The 21,987-nt window shown below is 35.9% G+C and overlaps 1 protein-coding gene across 6 annotated transcripts in view; it reads left to right on the forward strand.

The window, feature by feature from the left end:
• Positions 1 to 21,987, forward strand: part of NEBL (nebulette) — a 238,228-nt gene that overhangs the window by 190,821 nt on the left and 25,420 nt on the right. For 2 of the 6 annotated variants that reach the window (XM_052692785.1, XM_052692783.1), the window contains exons 12-22: positions 2,292 to 2,402; positions 5,017 to 5,127; positions 5,758 to 5,868; positions 6,193 to 6,303; positions 6,743 to 6,847; positions 12,276 to 12,368; positions 16,488 to 16,580; positions 16,967 to 17,058; positions 18,065 to 18,158; positions 19,749 to 19,853; positions 21,001 to 21,172. In XM_052692785.1, coding sequence (XP_052548745.1) covers positions 2,292 to 2,402; positions 5,017 to 5,127; positions 5,758 to 5,868; positions 6,193 to 6,303; positions 6,743 to 6,847; positions 12,276 to 12,368; positions 16,488 to 16,580; positions 16,967 to 17,058; positions 18,065 to 18,158; positions 19,749 to 19,853; positions 21,001 to 21,172 — 1,198 coding nt within the window. Of the gene's footprint in view, positions 1 to 2,291; positions 2,403 to 5,016; positions 5,128 to 5,757; positions 5,869 to 6,192; positions 6,304 to 6,742; positions 6,848 to 12,275; positions 12,369 to 16,487; positions 16,581 to 16,966; positions 17,059 to 18,064; positions 18,159 to 19,748; positions 19,935 to 21,000; positions 21,173 to 21,987 lie in introns of those variants that run through there. The other 4 variants (XM_052692788.1, XM_052692787.1, XR_008208966.1 and 1 more) reach the window with 3 other exon arrangements.

A 21,987-nucleotide genomic window follows, 5' to 3' on the forward strand; every position in this document is an offset into this window, starting at 1 on the left:
GGCCTTGAGCTGAGTGTAAGTCAGTTTTAACTGATCTATTTGGAACAATTATGATTAGATTTGTTATGAATGAAAGTTAAGAAGACTAAAATTGCTCCGATATTACGTAATCTGCTATAAGCAAATTTAGTTAAAATGTGTGGATTTTCTATATTCTCATTGTTCTTCAGTTGTGTATGACATTACGAATCAAAACAGGTTTTTTTTCGTTCTATGACTGAGAATAGATGTATTGTTAGTCTTTTAATTTGTATATTATTATTCAAAACACTCTTAACTATACTCATGCTTGGTTTTGAGTATTGATTGATTCTATACATCAGATTTATTATTTGACTAAACTTAGAAGCAAACGTATTGGAAAATTATAAATTTAAAATGCACAGTTAGAAGTATCACTGCTCCTAGATCTTCCCCATTTGAATCTGGGATCCAGCAGTGCCTTGTTTATATTTACTGTATTAAAAATTGATGGTTTTGCTATAGCCCAGAGGTATGGATGGAATTGAGGCTGCTAGAATGAAAAACCCTGGAAGCTTGTTACTTCACTTGTTCTTAAAACGGCTTATCCCAGACTGTGCTGTGCGAAATGAAAGTCTGTTCACATATTTCCTTATTATCCATCCTCTAATAAATAATTTATTTTTATAAGCTTGTCTGTCATACAGGTAAGTCTCAAGCTTGATCTTGCTTGGGCAATACCTTTCTGTGCATACAGAACTCCCTCATGTCTCTCATCTGTGTTTGCTGACTAGGGAAAAAATGCAAATGCTTACATTTCATTGACTTTATCTTGCTGCTTGCTAAGTGTCCACAGAAATGGATAGTACATGCATAGTGGCAGAAGTGCTCTAAGTTTACACCTTCAAAAACTTCAGTTGACTTCCCTGTGTAATGTGTCATGTATTTAGCTGTTCTCTAATTTTTACCTCCGTAGATTTTGCAACTCATTACTTAGGGAATAAAGCGTATCTGTTGAAAAATATGAGAAAATGGAAATAGTGTTTCAATGTGGAAAGATACTGAATTTCAGATTTTATATCCATGTTCAAGAATCAAACCCCAGAGACTACATAGATCAAATCAATTATTATCTTTCAAGAGTGAGGAAAATAGTGTATTTTCTTCTCAGTCATGGATACAGCTCAGGATATATTTTTGCTGAAGACCTACGATAAGATCTAAATAATGTTCCAAACATGAGAAGAACCTGGTGTTATTAAAAATTTGATTATTATTATTATTTTTTCACTTAGCTGTGTTTCAACTAATTCTGTTGCCTTCCTACTATAGATAATTCTGCAAATATTTAATATTTTTGTAAAAGTAGGAACCTACTCTGGAACCATATTCATGACTGTCAAAAGAGAGAAATGAATTTGATAATTCTAAATTAGAAGTTCTCAGCCTCTATGGCTGCTTCTCATGATAAAAAGAAGCTGCTTAAAAATATCTGATTTCTTTCTGTTTATAAAAAGACCTGTGCTGAGGCAAAGGTGTTGCTTCCTATAAATTTAATATGTGTTTAAGAGTATTAATTTGTGTGTATGCAAATTCTTTCTTCAAACTTCTATTTGCCTTGCATTAAAAAACTAAACAAAGATGTGGAAAAAGCAATTAAAAATCCCAGAACAGGCAAAGGATTTTTCACTTCTGGACTTGCATCAGCTTTTTATGTACTGGGAAGAAGAAGCAGAACCAAGTGTCCGCAGACAGATTCCAGTGTGTTTTTAATTTTATTCTGAACATTTGAGTGCTCTGGAGGCTACAGTTCTTAAATGTTGATAGATCATAACAGTGAAGAGTCTGCAGGGAACAGAAGAGAAATGGTAGGAATATTGCTTCTACATTATGCTTTATCAAGCAGTCATTTTAACTGGTCCTCTCTACTACAGCATTCAAGGAATCCATCCTGATTGTGAATCCATTAGTGAAAAGGAGGTAAAAATGGCAGCACAGCAGATACTAGCCTGTGTATAAGCAAATGCTTCTGCAATTAAAATGTAGATTGGCAGCTGAGTCCCCTAAATAATGTGCTAGGACTGTATAGAAGAGGACTATTTTTCAAGAGCACAACAGGAAAATAAATGGCTATCTTAAAACCTTTTGACTTTTGCAAAATTGTAGCTTTTGATTTGATAATTTTAAATTCTATTTTAACTCTGAAACCTTCAGATAGTTCATATTTTATAGGCATTTCAAAGAGGCCCTTCAGACGTTTAATAAATGGCATTTCTTTTCAAGATCTTGCACACAATATTAACTGGAGAAATCTCTCTTTAAATCCTTAGAAAGAGTATAGAAAAGATTTGGAAGAATGGATGAAAGGAAAAGGAATGACAGTGTTTGAAGATACGCCAGATTTGATTAGAGTTAAAAATGCGGCTCAGATACTAAATGAGGTACGTTATGCTGGTCGAGATTATTGATGCCAGAGAAAGTTCACTCTTTATGCTATAATCTGTGGAAAATATTCCATTCTTTAAACATACTCTGCAGTGAAATATGTAAGAATTTAAACTAAGGCTAGTTCTGTTCTGATTTAAGAATATTGAAAAAGTTTGAAAGAAACTTAAGACAAATATTTCTTCTCAGACAATGAAAAGGTCAGTGTAAATTGCTAGTGGAGCCAACAGGTAGACAATCTAGTCCAGTTGTTCAATTAGTATCACTAATACTGCAATGGAAAAAGAGTTGAGTATTAATTAATTAATTAACTTCTAAAGGAAAGCCAAGGAAGTGATTTCCAGCTTTTTGAAATTTGTTTCTCTTATTTAAAAATAACCATTGGTAATGACTATCAAACATCTTTGAGAGAATGTTTATCCAGATACGTTCTACTTCTGGAAGCTTTTTCCTGAAAGTAGACTTGCTCCTGAAGAAATGGGTTTTCTTGAGCTTGCCTTTGCAACTAGACAGATGCAGGGTCTTTCCAGAGTATATTTTTAGAACTAAACTTTGCTGTTAACTGTATTGATCTAAGTTGTTCTGGAAGTGTGACCTACTCCCATTGAAGGATTAAGAGTAGAAGTGGAAGACTTGTTGACCCTATGTAGCTTGAAAGCGTTTTGAGGAGCTCGTGACTTGATATATGCTTTTCAAGGCTGTGTGCTTTGCTAGAACTCAAAGCTGGCACCACTTGTCATGTGAATGTTTGTATATATACAGGAGGGATGCTCTGAAAGTAATGTCTCTTATTTTATTATGTGGGCCCACAATGTCAGAGGCAAATGTTGGTGGGATGGCAATTGAGGTTAAACCTTCCCACCAAAATTCCCTTATGTTTTGTTGCCATGTGACAGATGGCAACAGAGGGACAGTCTGACAAAATGGCATGTGACATGAGAGTGTGTTTGAAGCAAAGGGGTAGAATTGAATTCCGTAATGTGGAAAATATTGGAACTGTTCACATTCATTGATGCTTGCTGAATATTTATGGGAACCAAAGAGTGGATGTGCGCACAGTGAGGCAGTGAGTGGTACATTTCAGCAGTGGCAACTGTGACATGAAAGACAAACCACATTCTGTGCAAATTTTTATGAGTGTGACATGCAAGCTCTTGTTCATGGCTGGTGAACATGTATAGTGGTTACTATGATGAAAAATTGTGCTTTGTTGCTGAGATTTTTTTCTTTCAGATAAATAGTGTGATTGTGCTCTTTGTATCTATTATAATTTCCATGGAATAAATAGGAGGTGTTAATTACTTTCGGAGAACCCTACATGTTTGTATGTTTTATATACGTATGATATGTGTATTTTTTTTACACATATATGTATCTCTAGCCGTAATAACCAGAGATACTGCTGTGCGTAGGGCCCGACCTTACCAGTGTGCAGGAAAACGTAGCTGTAACTCCCTGAGTTATCTTCTCCTTGTTGTACACACAGCAGGAAGCCGGGAGGAAGCATTTGCCGTTCTGCTTTTAGCAGAGAGGAAGTGGGAGATGGTGTCTTCTCACTTTTTAACTGAAACTTAGAAAAAATAAAAAAATTGGGAAGTTTGGAGTCCGGTATTGGAAGTAGAGAGTAGTTTTATCACATTTCCTCATCAGAGTGAGACAGAGATAGAAAACTGAAAGTATTTTTGCTCTCATTCTTGTTACTTTTTGCAGTTTAGAGCACTGTAATGAGGATATTCTTTTTTTTCCCTCCTAACTAAAATGTAACCTAAAAATAGTTAATGAACAGGAAAATTAGGAAAACTTTTTAAAAAGTTTTCTTCTTTCCATAAGCATATGAACTAAAATAGTAAAAATGATTATTTCTACAGTATCAAAGATAGCAGTGCCAGAGATCATAAAAAAGTCTTTTAAATTTTTTAAGTGTAATGTATTAAAAAGTACAATTATTGTATGTGATTTTCAGTATTACTTTTTAATATAATTTAAAAAGAAAATGAAATACATCCATGCTTGAAAAAGCTGAAGATTCCTGATTATTATTTATTTATAATTTATGTTGTGGGCTAAAGCAGCAATCATGGATGAGTACAGCCACTTGTCTAATGGCTGTGGTTCAGTAAAGATGTATTAAATGAATAAATTACAATTTCATGTTCTGAAAGTTCAGTGGAAACAGTTCTGTTCTGTATTAAATTTCTAGTATGTAGACTTTATGAATAAAATATTTTCTTAAAATGTGTTTCTATTAGTCTGGCATCAAGTACCAGCTCATTAGACTAGATTTTGCTGAGTTAAACTGCCTCTTTATTTTAGAAGATAATTACAGCAATCTGTATGGGCAGATTCACCTAGCCCCCTCCCAAATTCAGCCGTGGAGTTTTGTATATTCACTGTATTTGTGTATTCAGTATATTCTCCTAAAGTTTTTCTCCTCTAGATTTTTACATGTTTTCCTATTAAAATCTTGCCAAGACTCCTGAGAGTTTTAATCCTCTAGTTAAGATTTTTGATTGAGGGTGAAATTGTGGCTCTTAAATTGACTCTTGTGTAAAAATCTACCCATAACTTTCTGACTATTGTGAACCTAATGTATAAGTTTTTGTTTTTCAGAAACAATACAAGAAAGACCTGGAAACTGAAATTAAAGGGAAGGGCATGCAAGTTGGTCCAGATACTCCTGAGATAAGACGAGCCAAGAAAGCTTCTGAAATTGCAAGCACTGTAAGTATCATGCCTGGTCCAAGCTTTGCCTCTGACATAATGAACATTATTGTTGTTGAGAGTTCTGCATGACAAATAATCTAGACAATAGACATATAACAGGTTCACTAAAGTCCTACTCTGTTGAGCTTTATGGAGTTTGAAAGTTATATAGTCCACATGTGGGGAAATCTAAATGTTCCCAGAACTTCGACCCTTAACCGTGCCTGGCCTTGACTGTGTTCAGTAGCTGCAAGCCCTCCTACTTTTAGGTCTAGATAGCAGCTGCTTGTTTAGGTGGGGTACAATAAACACAGCTAGAGACATGCTAAAAGCCTTATGATCTGAGTGTCGCAACAGCTGAAGGGTAAAAATTGCTGACTACATATTCCTCTGACTGTGGCTGTTGAAGTTGGAAAGACAGATAAATGTGACTGTCAAATATGGAGAAAGCAGTCTGTTAAAATAATTTTTTAACCTGATCACAGCTGTAGTACAGTTGAGTTGTATATAGATCCTACAAAGATAATACTATTGAACCAAAAGTTGTTTGATTCTTCATGGATAATGCTTGGTGGAATTGAACAGAGAGGAAAAATGGAAGGATTTGTTTGCTGGACATCTGAGTAATGCTAATAATATTATTTTCAGAAAGAATATAAGAAAGACTTGGAGAATGAAATTAAAGGAAAGGGAATGGAAGTGGGCATGGATACTCCTGATATACAACGAGCAAAGAAAGCTTCTGAAATTGTAAGCCAGGTGAGTACAGATTGGATCTATTAAGATTACTTTTGAAGTGAAATGGAATGAGATGTTAAAAAAAAAAACTTGTGCTAAAAGGAATAAGCAGAGCACAGTTTAAAGAAAAAAAAAAGAAAAATCAAATTACAGAAATTGAAGCAGTTCTTTTGAAGGCTAATCAGTGATATCAGTATAGCTTTGAAGACAATGTGTGCAAATAACCATGGAATTAGTTACAGTGCATACTCAGGGATATGTCTTTATTTAATTTTATTCCAGTTCAGTTCACTGGATTTTACTCTAATATACATTATTTTTATTTAATCTTAATCTATTTTGCAGAAAGAATATAGAAAAGATTTGGAGACTGAAATTATAGGAAAAGGGATGCAAGTTGGTCCATTTACTCCTGAAATACAACGGGTGAAAAGAGCTTCAGAAATAGCAAGCCAGGTAGGCGTAGTTTTTAATTGGTGTGTAACAATGAGTGCTGGAAGTACATTGCTCAGAATACTTCTCTATCTCTGTAGAGGCTTTCAAACCTATATGAAATTAATTTATGCATAGAAAAAATCTTACTGCCTGATTCTTATTTGTATTTAGGCCTGTCATGCCACATAAGTTGTCTTGAATTTTTTACATGTACGTGCAGATCTTTTTACACTACCTAATGGGAAGAAAAAATTATATCTGTTTTCTTCACTGTCAGCTGTTCCACATAGATAGGGGCGTAATGGTTCCACAGTGATAGGAATATCATGGAGGAAAGATGTTGAAATTAGTACTGTAAATGACTGTTGACACTCGTCAGCAATAAGCATTTTTTTGTGGCAGTTTGTGTATTCTAAGCCCTAACAAAACAGGGAATTGACATTTCAAAATTATTTTTCAGAAAATGTACAAAGACGAAGCAGAGAAGATGCTCTGTAACTATTCTGCTGTCCCAGACACTCCAGAGATGGAGAGGATAAAAAGTACACAGAAAAACATCAGTTCAGTGAGTAATACTGCTTCTCTCTTTCACATTTTCAGATATTTTCTGCTTAAATAGTGTCCCTTGTGCCTTAGCATGAAATAGGGAACTTATGAGTAAATGTCCTTTGAACTATTTGCAATATTTTCCTGGCAAAGTCTGTATCGCTCATTTCTTTCAATAAAAAAATAACCAGTTTTCTAGGTGTGACACTTATTTTGAATTGCTAAAGCACTTACACTGTCTTGCCATACCGCAATTATTTTTAAAAGATTTCTTTTTCCATCAAGCCCCAGGAGCATTTTATTTAAATGGACAAAATAACTAAGGCTTCTTACTGTGCAAATAGGACTTTTCATCTGTTTCCTATCATATGTACAGAACACTAGCATTCTGGTATAAAATTAGAACAGAGCAAGTGTCATAAATATATGTCTAATGATTTTATGATACACTTGTTACATTTAAAAAATGTTATGCTGGATTTAAGTTTTAATCTATCCTCAGATATAAATTATGAATTTAGATTTCGAAGATTGTCCAGTTCATGATTGTTGTGTTCAGTTCCATTTCCTCTTTGGGCCCATTGACTCTGCTGTTAGTAATTCCGGTTTTGCTTTTAATATAACTGAAGAAAATATGGAGGGCAAATTTAGCCTTTAGAGCCACAGACTGTCCAGTTAGTGTTTGTTTTTCTGGCAGACTAAATAATACTAGTAAAGCCAATGATTTGAGAGAGAAGCATTTAAGTAACTCCAGAATTTTAGCGTTATCTGACACAGATGTAATTCTTTAGAGCTTCTCTCAGCTTCACCACTACAAGTACAAGGTCTATTAGTTTCTCTAAGAGGCAATTTCCTGGTGCTCTCATTATCACCGTGGCATCCTTAGGGAATTCAGAGCCTGAAGGGAAAGAAGTGAAGACTCTGAGGGTGTTCTGGACTGCTCTACTTCTCCTTCAACCTCTTTCAGCCATTAGGTATTGGCTCCTTTCCTTCCCTCGGATGAGAACAGCTGAAAGCTACATCTTCCTAATATAAGCTGCTGACAGGCCCCCTGACCCCAGTTTCTTGTAGCCTGTTGCATCTTGGTTTTGAATGGTGCTTAGCTGCATGGTGTGAAGGCAATTAGCTCTGTATCTGCTGTTGCTGGCATCCTATACCAACACCCCATGTAATGGAGGGTATCCCAGCTAGCCCCTACTGATCTGCTTTCTTCTCTGCTTCAGTGTTTGATAGCTTTTGATTGAGTTCTCAGGTCAGCAGATCTAAGCAGAATGGGCTCACTAACAGTCAGATACCAGCCATGTAAAAACCATGCACTACTTAATTAAGCCTTTTAGAGCATTTGATGCATCTGAACTCATTGCAGCAATGTATGGCCAGTCTGCCAAGACTGACAGTACTCTTTTGGATTTATGTAGTTATTGTACTGCATAACATGAAATAAAAGCATTATGTCTTTGAGGTTGTGTTGTGATCAGCATTTCTGTGTACCTGAAGTGGATCTTCCAAATGTAAGAAAGCTGTTCATAAGTGAGACTGAAGAGAGAATTTAGTTTCTTTCTCTTCATTCTAATATTTCTACATTTTGGACAAATTAGATTATAAAGGTAAGTTTTTACTAACTTAAAGGAACACCTCTATGTAGAAAAAGTTAATGACGCTTAATTGGCTTCTGATTTTTTTATTTCATCTCAAGTACTTTCCTGTTTTATGAGACCAAAAAAAGATGGCTAGCTCTGCAGATAAAATCAGTGCTGCTTATAGCTCACTAGCTCATTTGATAGATTATTTACAATAGGATTTTTACTATTTAGTCTTCTCTTCTATAGAAAAAATTCTTACTCTAATATTTTTTATCACTGCCTCCCTGGTAGGGGAGAAAAGTGTACTTTACAGAATTACAGAATCACAGAAACACCAAGGTTGGAAAAGACCTACAAGACCATCCAGTCCAACCGTCCACCAATCACCAATAGTACTTACCAACCATGTCCCTCTACACAACGTCCAAATGTTCCTTGAACGCCTCCAGGGTTGGTGACTCCACCACCTCCCTGGGCAGCCTATCCCAGTGCTTGACCACTCTTTCAGAGAAGTAGTATTTCCTAACGTCTAGCCTGAATCTCCCCTGGTGCAGCTTGAAGCCACTCCCTCTGGTCCTATCACTAATTTCACGAGAGAAGAGGCTGACCCCCAGCTCACTACAACCTCCCTTCAGGAAGTTGTAGAGAGCAATGAGGTCTCCCCTGAGCCTCCTCTTCTCCAGACTGAACAATCACAGCTTCTTCAGCTGCTCCTCATCAGCCCTGTGCTCCAGACCCCTCACCAGCTGTGTCGCCCTCCTTTGAACCCGCTCCAGGGCCTCAATGTCTTTCTTGCTGTGAGGGGCCCAAAACTGGACAAAGTATTTGAGGTGCGGCCTCACTAGAGCTGAGTGAAGGGGGAAAATCACTGCCCTGTTCCTGCTGGCAGCACTGTTTCTGATGCAAGCCAAGATGCCATTGGCCTTATTGGCCACCTGGGCACACTGCTGGCTCATGTTCAACTGAGCATCAATCAATACCCTCCCGTCCAATTCCTCTACACAGTCTTCCAGCCACTCTGCCTCAAGCCTGTAGTATTACTTGGGGTTGTTGTGGCCAAAATGCAGGACCTGGCATTTGGTCTTGTTGAACCTCACCCCATTGGCTTCAGCCTAGCTATCCAGCCTGTCCAGATCCCTATATAGGGCCTCAAGAGATGGGAAGGCTTCCCACCTTGGAATAAATGGCAGCTATAAGCTGGGGCTTTAGTCCACAATGGCTATGGGTGCCCCATAGACTAGCACTATAGAAAAAATTCAACTCATCCTCTTTCAAACAAAACCAAAGTAATATTGGAAAGAAAGCTAGGTGCTTGTTTGATTTTTTGATAAGTCTGCATTGCTGGCAGAGAAGAGATTATAATGGTATAATGATGTCCCTGAATATTCCATAGGTCACATTGTGTGGCTTGTTAGCTCAAGCCATGATTTAGGATGTAGAGTGGAGAAGAGAGTTGAACATACATATGGTGCAAGGGTAGGGAGGAGGGGGAATAAGTTATCAGTGGAGTATGAAAAATCTGAACTGCTTACTTTAGTCCACAGTTTCAATCTTTATACCTTGTACTGATATGCATGTGCAAAATATTTTTCAAACTCTTCCTCTGAGCTGATTTTGCTCTTATGTGATAAAAGAAAATTTTCAATTGCTAACGGTTTTCTGAGTATCTGAAAATGTACTCATATACTTAATTCTCCACTAGAAAACTCACCAGTACTGTCACCCTAGTTTATGGTCAGAATGTTTCATGGTTTAATGTTTGAGAGAAGTAAAATTTTGAAGTAGAATAAACCTTAGTTCATGAAAATAGAAATGCTAAATGGTAAAGATTTATTTTACAACTGCCAGGACCAGACTTCTTTTTAAACTGCTAGTCTGGAAATACTTATTGGAATGGTAACATCTGTGACAACAAATGCTGAAATAAAAATAAAACTTCAGGAGTTTTTCCGTCTGAACTGGTGCTTCATGGTTATTTAAATTATATCCACATTTGGAATTTGTGAAGCAGTTATTTACTGTCTCCTTCAGTAAATTTAAACGACTGGTTCTACTGATGTGCTTTTATTTTATACTTCTTTGAAACGATTGAAATAAGGAGGAGAATTTCACATAGGTTGCTCTGAAAGTAATGCCTCTATTTATTTCCACAGAAACTGCAACAAATGCAAAGAGCACAATAAAGCTATTTGAATAAATTCTTAGCTACAAAGCACTATTTTTCAGCATAGTCATTCCACCATTAGCTATGCATTTTGACCTATGGTGAGCAAGTGATGCTGCACTTGTAAAAATTTGCACCAATGGAGGTGACCCACTATATCACATCTGCTCTGATGGCATAGTTGATAGGGAAATGTTGCTTATGCAGTCTGAAGACTTGGAAGTCAAAAGACACCAAATCTGGGCTATATAGTGGGTGTGGTAGGACAGAGCACCAAGGATTGGCAATGTACTCCACAGTCTTCAAACTGGTATGGGCTCTAACATTAATGTGTTGCAAGAGGAAGGTTGTCTTCCTCTCTGGTCCAACTATGGAACTGTTGGCCTTCAGCTGAATTGGCTTCACGATGCAGCAGTCAGAGTTAATGGTTTTTTCTGGGTTCCAGGAAATTCAGAAGGATTGTTGGTTTCCTATCCCAAAAGACATCACTTTACCTTCTAAGGGCTGTGTCTTGAATAATTCCCCTTCAGTGAAGAGTTCACATGTTGCCACTCTATGGACTGCTGTTTTGACACCAGGTCATGGTGGTGACACCAGTCTCTTCACTGGTAATGAAGCAATCCAGGGAACTGTTACCTTCAGCTTCAAATTGGTTCAGTAGGTCCTAACTAGGTCCTAACAAACTTGCATACGAGTTTCTTTTTGTTGCTGTGTGATCATTCATATGATCTACCTGGTGCAAACTTTGCATGTGTACTTTGTTGTGACAGCTGTGCATGGTTAACCAGTATTGATGCCACTGCTGAAAAGCACCACCCACCACTGTGTTCACATCCATTCTTTGGAGCATCAGTGGGTGCAGTTTGCTCGGTATGAAGGAATTCAATTCTACCTCTTTGCTCCATACACATTTCCATGTTGAATGCCATTTTGTCAGACTGCCCCTCTGTTACCATCTGTCATTCAACAACAAAATGGAACAGAATACTGGTGGGAAGGTTTAACCTTGGCTGCCTTACCACCAACATTAGCCTCTGACATTGTGGGCCAACACAATAAAATAGGCGACTTTACTTCCACAGCATTCCTTGTATAAACTGCTTGTGTGACTTTTCAGAACAGAGTTTTTAGATACAGTTCACAGCCTTCTGGCTTGAATGCAGAAGACAAAGATTGCATGACTTGGATTGTAGCTCTGGCTCCCCGGGTTATTTAGTCACAAATATGTCATTTTCTATTTTGTTAAATTAGAAGTAATAATATCTATTAACATCTCAAAGGATTTTAAAATCTGAAGATTAAACCCAAAATTAAAATCTTGCATGTACACGCATTTTCAATTATACTGAAATCAGTGAGATTGCTCAAGCATAAAGTTGCATTTTTAAATGTTCATTAACGCTGATTTAAATTTTAATATTATTTTGAAAGTATAAACTGTCATTACAAATGCTTGCACATATTTGAAGTGAGTCTGAAGGGTAATAATAGCTTGTCTGGTTTACAGTTGAAAACAAATAAAATATTATTATAGTTATTGCTAATTGGTCTGATTTATAAAAAATTGAAGTATTTGCTTTCTTAGCAAGATTTGTCATCAGACCAATTTGAAACTTGGAAAATTGCCCAGTCCTTTTATGAAAACTTGTACTTGTAATGCTATCATTCTAATAATTACTTTTTCTTTTTGGGAAATAAAGGTGTTTTATAAGAAGGTGGTAGGAGCTGGCACAGCTGTTAAAGAGACTCCAGAGATTGAAAGAGTAAAGAAAAATCAGCAGAATATTAGTTCGGTGAGTATTATTAACAGTGATTATTCTTATGTGAGTAAGCAGTGGTCAGATTTTTTTTTTCATTTTCTTTACTAAAAATTCTATGTCTTCGTGTCATGTATCTCATTCCATTACTATTTCACTGGATTTCAAATATAAAGCTCCATTCTAGCATAGTTTTTCTGAGTCCAAAGGTAGAATTTCAAACTGAATGATTATTAAATATAGGAAGAAAGCCATTTGAGGAAAGAGTTTTGTCTTTAAAGAGTGAGAAATGCAAACTGTATTGACTGATATGCCAGACTGAACTGCAGTCATAAATCACATGACAAAAATGAAAATCTTTAAAGATTTTGTTGAGTCTGCATGTATTACACAGGATTTGGTACCATTTATATTTCAAGAAGAAAGAAATGAATGCTCATCTCAAATCTTGTGAGAAGGTTGAGAATTTATGCCTCTATGTGTGCTGATAAGCTGATGTCTTAAACTTAATTTCTAGTTCCCTGAGCAGTTTAGTTTGAGAGTAGTCACACCCACACCTACCCACGCACAGACAGAGGTTTTACTAGGAGAAATCATACTCATATTTTTCACTGGATACGTTTTAGAGTGAAATAGAAGAATGCTCTTGTGCGTTGCGCGTAGCACTCGAGTGCTCAAGCTGAGACAGCTTTTGCTTTTTCACAAAGTCTAAACAGTGGTGATGAAAGGTAGATCAGTATGCTGGTAACTGCACTTGAACAAAAGTGTATCAAGAGAAATACAAAATGTGGTTGTGACTTTAGTAATAGTGGTTTAGTAGCATGCCTTTTGCTGTGCTAGCCTATGTAGTGTACTTATGATTACTTAGGTTTTGTACAGTAATTATTAAAGTGAAAGTATGTCAAATTTAAAGGCAGCATGAAATAAATTTTTAAACTATTTGTCAGTAAAAGGGAAACTGTATGATGTAATTTACAGGAGCCCAAAAGTAAAAAAAACAAATTACACCAATTTTCACTCTTTTAGATCTAAATATCTTACACGTATCTTTGAATTTAGCCAGGATTTAGGACAGCTTTAAAACTGCTGTGCTGGATGATTTTAATGGAATTTGATGCTCATCAGCAGTGCAAAAACCCCAATTAAATAAGAAAGTCTGACCAAAATAGCAGTCATCATGTATTACGCAACAACAACAACAAAGTCCATTGCATCACGTTCTGAAAGTGATCAGATTCTTCCAGATGACATCTATTGGAGGCAAATCTCAGAACACTCTGTTTTCTTCTTCTGAAAAACAAGGTGATGGCAGCCAATGTGGTTGAGCTGATCTCACCTGTTGTGATGAAAGGGAAGGATGAGACAGCCTCATAAATAGTTAGTGGCTCACAAAACTTTAAAAGCAAACATCAGACCCGTGGACTGAAACTGAATCTGAACCAAGAATATACAAATAACTAAGAGGATTGTTTTTTAACTTCTTTATATTAGAGGACTGGCAAGATGGACGCAGCATGAGGAAGAAAGTTTTTTGGGGAGAAGACTGTAGATGTGTTTTTTTTTGTGTGAAATTCATCAGGAAACTCTTGTGATATGTCACTTAGCACCAAAAAGGCTGATTAAGACTTAAGCTGTGGACAATTTGAAGTATTTTAAGGAATAGTAGCACTGCCAATTTTTGAGCTTACCTAATGCTCTCTATTAAAAGATGCTGTTTTCAACAGTTTAATACTTCTTACTTAACTGTCAGGACTGAAATTTTCCATTTCTGATCTGAACAGCTTTGGGCTGTTTTTGTTTTATTTATTTAATCATTTATTTATTAATTTAAGCCAAAGTGGCTTCCAAGAATAAGTTCACAGAAAAACAAGTTGTATAGCCTGTGTTAAAAAAAAAGTAAAATTGGCTTTAGAGAAGAGAGTTGAAATCCATCTAGCAAGTAGTATTTGCTCAAGTGGATTTAGGTGGGAAAAAAATGAGGGATGAAGAATTGAAAGTATAGAAGGCGTTGGCTGTGACCAAAATAGAAAGGCCAAAGGTGGGATAGACAGGCAGAGTGGTGTGCTCCTGTGCATAGATGCATCCTTTCAGAGGTGAAACAGGACCCGAGGTTGCTTAGACTCTTTACTTCCTTGCTTCCTTCCAGCATTTATCTGTGATAAAAAATATTCAAATATTCAAAATATTATCTATTTCTTTAATGTTGGTGTCCACAGAGGTAACAAACTGCGCTTGTTCTTATGGGTTTGGACAGTCAATGTAAATGTTAAAGCCTACTGCTACAAACAACATGGGGCTTAGATAAAGGCACAGAAGGAATGTAAATACATTTTTCAGCCATGAGAAATTGCTTGTATGTGCAGGGAGTATTATTAAGGTCACAAAGTCAGTACTCAAGAGCATGAATACAAGTTCCTGTGTATAGGCCTTGTGATCCAATCCTTAACTATTAGATTTTGTAAAGTCCCACTGAGACAAACCTGCTTTGATTTCCTGATTAACACAGTACAGTTCACTGGGAGCTGTCATTTGAATTCAGATGCAGTATTATCTTTTGTTTTTTAGATGATGTTATCAGAGTAGCTGCTACAAGTCTTTCCTCTAGTAAAAATAGTACTCTTATCACAGCTCTATTTCTCCTGCCTTCGGAGCATAGTAGAGGAGCTAATTTGTGCAAAAAGTCATGTACTTTAGTGAGGAGAAACTGTAGTGATTTCCTGAGGAAATCAGAAATTCTGTCTTCAGAGTAGGAACTTAAAACAGTTTAAAAAAAGAAAAGTATGACAAAGCAGTCTTGATTCATATGTGAGCTACTCATTGAGTAAGGATCATTGATTATATATAAGGAATGAAACAGAATTCTCTTGAGAGAAACAGTTTTTTGTTCATAAAGAAGGTTACTGGGCACATGAAGACGAAAAGTATACAGTAGAACAAAGTATATTAAAAGCTGAATGTGGAACACATTTGTATAAGAGGCAGAAATAAGGTTACATTGATGAAGTAACTTGTGTTGTTTTCTGACTTTTGAATGCTTGATTTTGCAGCCTTAAAAATTTGTTAAGAATAAATTTTGTACACTACATAAATATAAAACTGCAAAAATAGATTAATTATACTGTTCTCTTGTTCTTAATATTCTTTTGCTTCCGTGAATCTTGCTAATGAAAAACATTTCCTTCTATCATGTATCACTGCAGACACAATTTTGAATATTTTTGTGAATGTTGCTGTTGTATTTACCATTTTAAAAAAGAAAGCAGCATGCCATATTGTGAACAATGACATGGACTCTGGATATTGTTTTGCTACAGTGAAAAAGGGATTTGAAGCATAATGTACCAAATAGTGGACAGATATTTAGTAACAGACAGCAAGAAAAAGACATTGCACTAATTTGTCCAAGATGACTGTGTCGGATAGCATATGGAAAAACAGAAAATATAATGTCTTTCTTTTTAATACCATGTGCAGTTACCTCACAGTGTTTTCTCGTTAAATTGAGTTCCATTTTTGATACATGTGGTGTATAATTGAAGAAGTGCTTCTAGTTCTTTGTGTCTTTCAAATTGTAGATTCTACCATATCCAAACATACTGTTCAGAAGAGATGTGGCAAAAACATCACTAAATCTCTGACAGCGTCTTCAAAAGCATAATCCATCCAAACATCTGTGTTCTTCATAATGTGCATGTTTTCAGACTTTGAAGCCACTTTGAAGCCACTTCCACATTCTACCCTTGCAGAATCACATCTGTGAAATATTTGGTTTCTGGAATGGACTGGTAGATTCTCCAGTAAGATAATACAAGACCAAGACATTGTCAAAGTCATGCAAATCTCCAAGTAGTATATGTGGCATCTCAATTACCGTGAAGATAGCTGCATTCTGATGTGATGTATATTCATGCCATAACAGTTTTAGGATACCAGGCTTGTTTTATGCCTTTATCTATATCTTATCAAATAAGACCTATCTGAGACCCAGCAGTCTGTCTCAGAAATGAAATATATCTCTTCTTGTTCATGTCAGTAGTGCTGGTAGGTTTGGTCTAGCTATGCGGTGCATGCAAAGGATGAATTATAAAACTTGTGTTTTATTACTTGCCTATATCCTTTATGAGTTGCTAATATTTCATAATATTTGTTGTGCAGGTTAAATACAAAGAAGAAATTCAGCATGCAACTCCTATTTCTGATCCACCTGAACTACGGAGAATCAAGGAAAACCAGAAGAATATAAGCAATGTGTGCCCTGTTTTCACTGTTTGCAATCTTTATTGTGTGTCGTAGCCTCAGTGAATATGTGTGTAATGTTTGTGCTGGTTTCTGTTTGTCCACAAAGACTAATTTAGTCAATTAATAATTAAGATGTTAACTCCTTAGCCCTGCACTTTAACTAACAGAGTGAAACATTCCTATTGAAACATCAGTTGTTTACCTTTGAAACAGAAAAATTACAGAAACAGAAAAAGTAGTGTGAGTCTTAAGTATTGTGGTAGAAAGATGATGGTGTTTACTAAGGAATGATATTTTCCAGCCAAATGTAGTGTGCTCTGTAATGATTTCTAATGCATTGATGTACTCCTGTCACTTGGAAGTCTTTGTGTAATACCTTTTGCCGTATTTACTAGGTTCAGTATAAAGAGCAGCTCTACAAAGCTACACCTGTAAGTGTCACTCCGGAGATTGAAAGAGTCAAGAGGAATCAAGAGAATGTCAGCATGGGAAGTTTCTCTCATTTATTCCTTTGCATAATTGCTGGGTGTACAGGATCAGTATAAAGTTTTGTCTCCAGAACCTGTACCTCTTCTTTAGTTAGCAGACTCAGTAATGGAATTATTTGAAAACCCTCTTTTAGGAAGCAGTTTTGAAAAGCCACTCTTCTGTTCAGAAAATGGCATTTAAAACACTGCATCTCAACTGAAGAAATGGCTGCAGTTTTTTATTATAATGTCTTGGATATTTGCAGGAAATCTTCACGGATTTTTTTTTTTAATAGAATATTTATCCAGCTTTTTTTTTTTTTTTCCTTTTTTTTTTTTTTTTAAATGGGTAAAACTCAAAATCCACTTCTCTCCTGCTTGCAAGAGGCTGGCTCCTCTCTAAATTTCCTATCAGATTTTGCTTAATGGCTGAAGAAAATATTAGAAAGTTATTCTGTTTGTAGGAGCATGTGGAAGAAGGTAGGAGATTTTTGAGTATGCAGTTGCATTCTTGCAGAAGTTGTACCCCGTTGATGAGCCTTTCTCCTTAGTGAGACTTCCATCAGCATCCATATTAGTGTGGCTGAATATGTAGACTATGTAAGTTAAAACATGAATCATATCCTTATGGAATTTTTGTGTGTGGAGAAATACACATTTACAGTGTTTGCTGCTGAAATTCAGGTTTTTCATTTGCTCAGTGTGAGTTTATTACATTATTTGTGGTTTACTCCATTCCAAATAGAAGATATTTCTCTGTACTGCCAAAGATCAGTGTGGTAAATGTTGAGATATTGTGTGCATCTGTGTGCCTGTTCACATAAATGCATTAATAAGAAGACTTAACAGAAAGAATTCAAGACTTTGCTTCAAAAACCAAGTTTTATAAGCTTTAATAAACTTCAAATGTATTTCAGCTTTTCATTTGTTTCCTGGATGACCTTTTAAATCACACATTTTAATGTAATACAATTTGATGTCGCTTTAGCTGACATGGTATATACCATTTTATTCTTTTAACTAATAGGTTCACTACAGAGAGCAGCCTGGCAAAGCTACTGCTGTGAGCATCACTCCAGAGATAGAGAGAGTCAAGAAGAATCAAGACAATATCAGCTCGGCAAGTTGATTGGCTCTTTTTGTTGTTTATGTTTTCAGTCGCTCGAGGTATATAACAAGGATGTGCTTTTGCATTTAAATTTGATATGTTTAGTAAATGTAACTGCATCATCCATTGAATTTTTTTTTTTAAATCCTTTGAATACATGACTGCAGTAATGGGCAACAAAAATATTAAGACTTATGGTTGTTCTTACAAAGCATAAAGATGATGTAGAAAGATGATGGTGTTTACTAAGGAAGAAGAGCTTTAATCACCAATAGATGAAAACAAAACTATGCTGGTCATAGCTCTTCTATTCAGAGAGTACTTTATAAAGCATTCAAATGCTGAATATTCTTACTAAGAAAAATTGGCATTTAATTAAATGTTTGAATAATAACCCATTTGTATGTATTTTTGCGCATTTACTCCTTAGTTTATATTTTTGTAGGTATGCTGTGCTTAGCTGATATGTAGTTTTAAAGTGGAGTTAGACAATCTTTGCATTTTTAAGGTCTGGGGTCAATATATTTACTAATACATTCACTACATTTTGAAAATAGACTTGATTCTCTCATTACAAATGCACATTGAAATAGATTTGCGTAACTGAGGAGCAATACTTTGACTGCAGTTGTATAGGTAATTCTAAAATATTTACTAACATTCAGTACTTAGGTTACAGTACAAAGTAGGAGTTAAGAGTCCATTAGTGAAAGAATGACACTAAAAGACAATGTTATTTATATTTAGAAGAAACCATAAGCCTTCACTAGGCAAAGAAAACCAACTACTTCTACTGTTTCACAGTTCTAAATGTGGGATTTTTTTTTCCCTCTTTCTTTTCCCCCTCAGATAATTAACCATGGATCTATATTTCTAGCACAAGTATGTAAAATGAGCACAGAAGAAGCTCATTAAGAGAAATGTGACATTTTGTACTTAAAGCTACATAAAGCACATATGTTCTCTTTGACTTTCTCACTGAAAACAGTATACCACATTCAGTCTTGTTCCAGACGTTGCTTTTGTGCTGCTAGCAAAAGCTAGCAAAAGCTAGCAAAGGCTAGCTGCCTAACTGGAGTAAGAAGGCTTCCAAAGCAATACTTGGCTCGTAACTCTTGAATTCTCTAGAGACCTAGAGGTTCTTATGCTAATCCCTATCTGGAAGTAGACGGAAGATGGAATATGGGTCTGCTTGGGTTGTCATCAGACATAAATGTATGCTTTAAAATTGTCCAAGACAAGTCAGTGGTATTTGGTTGTTACGTTGACCCTAACTCATAACCAGTTAACAGCTGGTAAAAGAGTTATTTCACTTATGGTGTTAAGAAAGTAAAAAGTCAAGAGTTTCAACTTTCAGGTAACTTTTTTATTTTTTATTTTTTATTTTTGTTTTTAGCTGGTTGATGGAATAAACATGCTCTTTGGTCTTAACAGTACAATCGCCCATCCGTATTCCCTTTTCAAAATTAGGTCACTAGAAAATGAGTATAAAGAAAGAAACCTGGGCATTATGGTTTGGAAAGAACGCCATTGCAAAGTGTGGTTCTCCCCATCCCTTCTGTAAACAAAACCTTCATGTGTGCTGTTGTTGCTGTTTTGCAGGTGAAGTACAGCAGTGATCAGAGGCAGATGAAAGGTAGACGTAGTATGATTCTAGACACACCTGAGCTAAGGCATGTCAAAGAAACACAAAACAACATCTCAATGGTAGGGTCCTTCTTCTTATAACTAGAATATACTAAGGAATGGCACTTGACTTCCACTGGATTTTGCCTTCCATTAATATAGGTAACTAATGAAACTCTCTGCTCAAATATGGAAGGAATATTTTCTTCTTATGCCTGTTAAGGGAGTGTTTGCTAACTGCATATGACTGTAATGAACATTTTCAAAATACTAATAAACAGTTTTCTAACTGATAAATGTCTGTTCCTTTTTTTTTTTTTTATTTTTACTTTTTTTTTTTCTTACTTTAAAATAAATCCTCATTTGAGCATCACACAGTTTGACTGGATTTGGTGACACACTGCACCTTGTGCCTGTGCATGTTCCTGGTTTCTGTGTGACTTTTGTTCCTGGAATGAGTTGTTTTGTGTGCATTCGCTTGTGTGAGAATGTTTGTCATTTTTAAATCTTTGATGATTAAAGATTAAAAAAAAAAAGTAAATATAATCAGGGATGCCACCTTTATAACTCTTACTAATACTGGTTTTGTTCCAATACTTTGTTGTATAACACTTTCTACTTTAATGCCTTTGTTTTCCATTTCTTTAGATTTTTTTTTTAAAGCAGATTTCTTAGAATAAATGCAGTTTGTTCTGATGTTTATTTTATATTTTTGTTTAAAGCCAATGATCATATGATAAAACAAAGGAGCAAAAAAGTTCCTTTTTGTTTTTTGAACCTTTGTGTATAATCAAAATTCTCAGCGAATGAAAGTACTTGAGTTCTGAAGCTGTTACTAGTGGAACATTTTCACTGATAGATGTAGTTTTTTACACCACCAGAGAGCTACCCTAACTTAGAGAAGAATATGGACCTGATGATCTCCTCAGGGCTTTTCCTGTTGTTTTTAGTAGTTTCTGTGACTAGAAGATGATGCTTTACTGCTGGAATTAATGTCTTGGTGACAATGCAAAACAAATGAAAAAGTGATAATATAATATCAGAAAATCAGGTCAGGGAAGCAGTCTGGATGGCCTGCCCAAATCTTTTGTATCTCATGTGTACAACAGTTCTGTTGTGGTGAAATACTGAGAGAATGTAGTGCCTCATAAAGAAACAAGTATGGCTAGAATAATCAATTGCTGTTAATTGCTGCTTTGGAAAAATGTGATTCCTCTTGTTTTCCTAGGTTAAATATCATGAAGATTTCGAGAAGACAAAGGGCAGAGGCTTCACCCCAGTGGTGGATGATCCTATAACAGAGCGGGTGCGGAAAAACACTCAAGTTGTAAGTGATGCAGCATATAAAGGGGTGCACCCACATATAGTTGAAATGGATAGAAGACCTGGAATAATCGTTGGTAAGTTGTTAAATAATACTGCTTTCCTAAATACTGTGAGAAAGATGAAAGCCTTTGCTCATGTTCTTCATTACAACGGAGAAAAATTGCTCTCAAATTTTATTTTCGCTCTTTTCTCAGAGTGAAACTTGTGTTGAAACAGTGGTTCAATGGCAGCTTCTAGGGAAGTAGTTATAGGTTGTTTTCTTTATAAATATGGTTACTCACTGTTGCTTTGTTTCTGAATTCTGACTCCTTCATTTGGCACAGAAAAACAATGATTAAAGTGGTAGTTCTCCAAGATTTAAATGTTGCATACCAGATCAGATTTCCCCTTAGACCACTAAGTTATTTCTCTAGAGCTGACATTAGTCCATGTACTACTTGTTTTAGAATTTCACACAGTTTTTTAAGTAGTATAAGATGTAGCTCATTAAAAACTTGGTAGATCTCTAGTGAGCCAGAAACCAGAATTCAGAACTGATGTTCTAATAGGTGATCTAAGATAAGACCAGGAGTTTGGGTGTAGGATGCAAACTAGTTTTGTGTTAGGAGAGAAACTATTGCAATAGCAAATCTCAGAGAGCCACACATTCTGGATCTAGGGCAACAACTTGTTCAGATAAATCAGCGTATGTACAGACCCAAACACCTGATAAAATACTCACTTCCATAGCTAGAGGTGGCGCAGACAAAGAGAGAAGGAGAAGCACCTGCAAGATTGCAGTTTAATGTGTACTCCAGTGCATATTTTAAACCTTTTTCTGCATTGCATTTGTGCTGTATCCCAAAGTGAGATTCATGAATGTAATCTTGTATTCAGTAACTGAAGGCTT

Source organism: Tympanuchus pallidicinctus, unplaced genomic scaffold (genome assembly GCF_026119805.1).
Source record: "Tympanuchus pallidicinctus isolate F22 unplaced genomic scaffold, pur_lepc_1.0 scaffold3, whole genome shotgun sequence".
Lineage (NCBI taxonomy): Eukaryota > Metazoa > Chordata > Aves > Galliformes > Phasianidae > Tympanuchus > Tympanuchus pallidicinctus.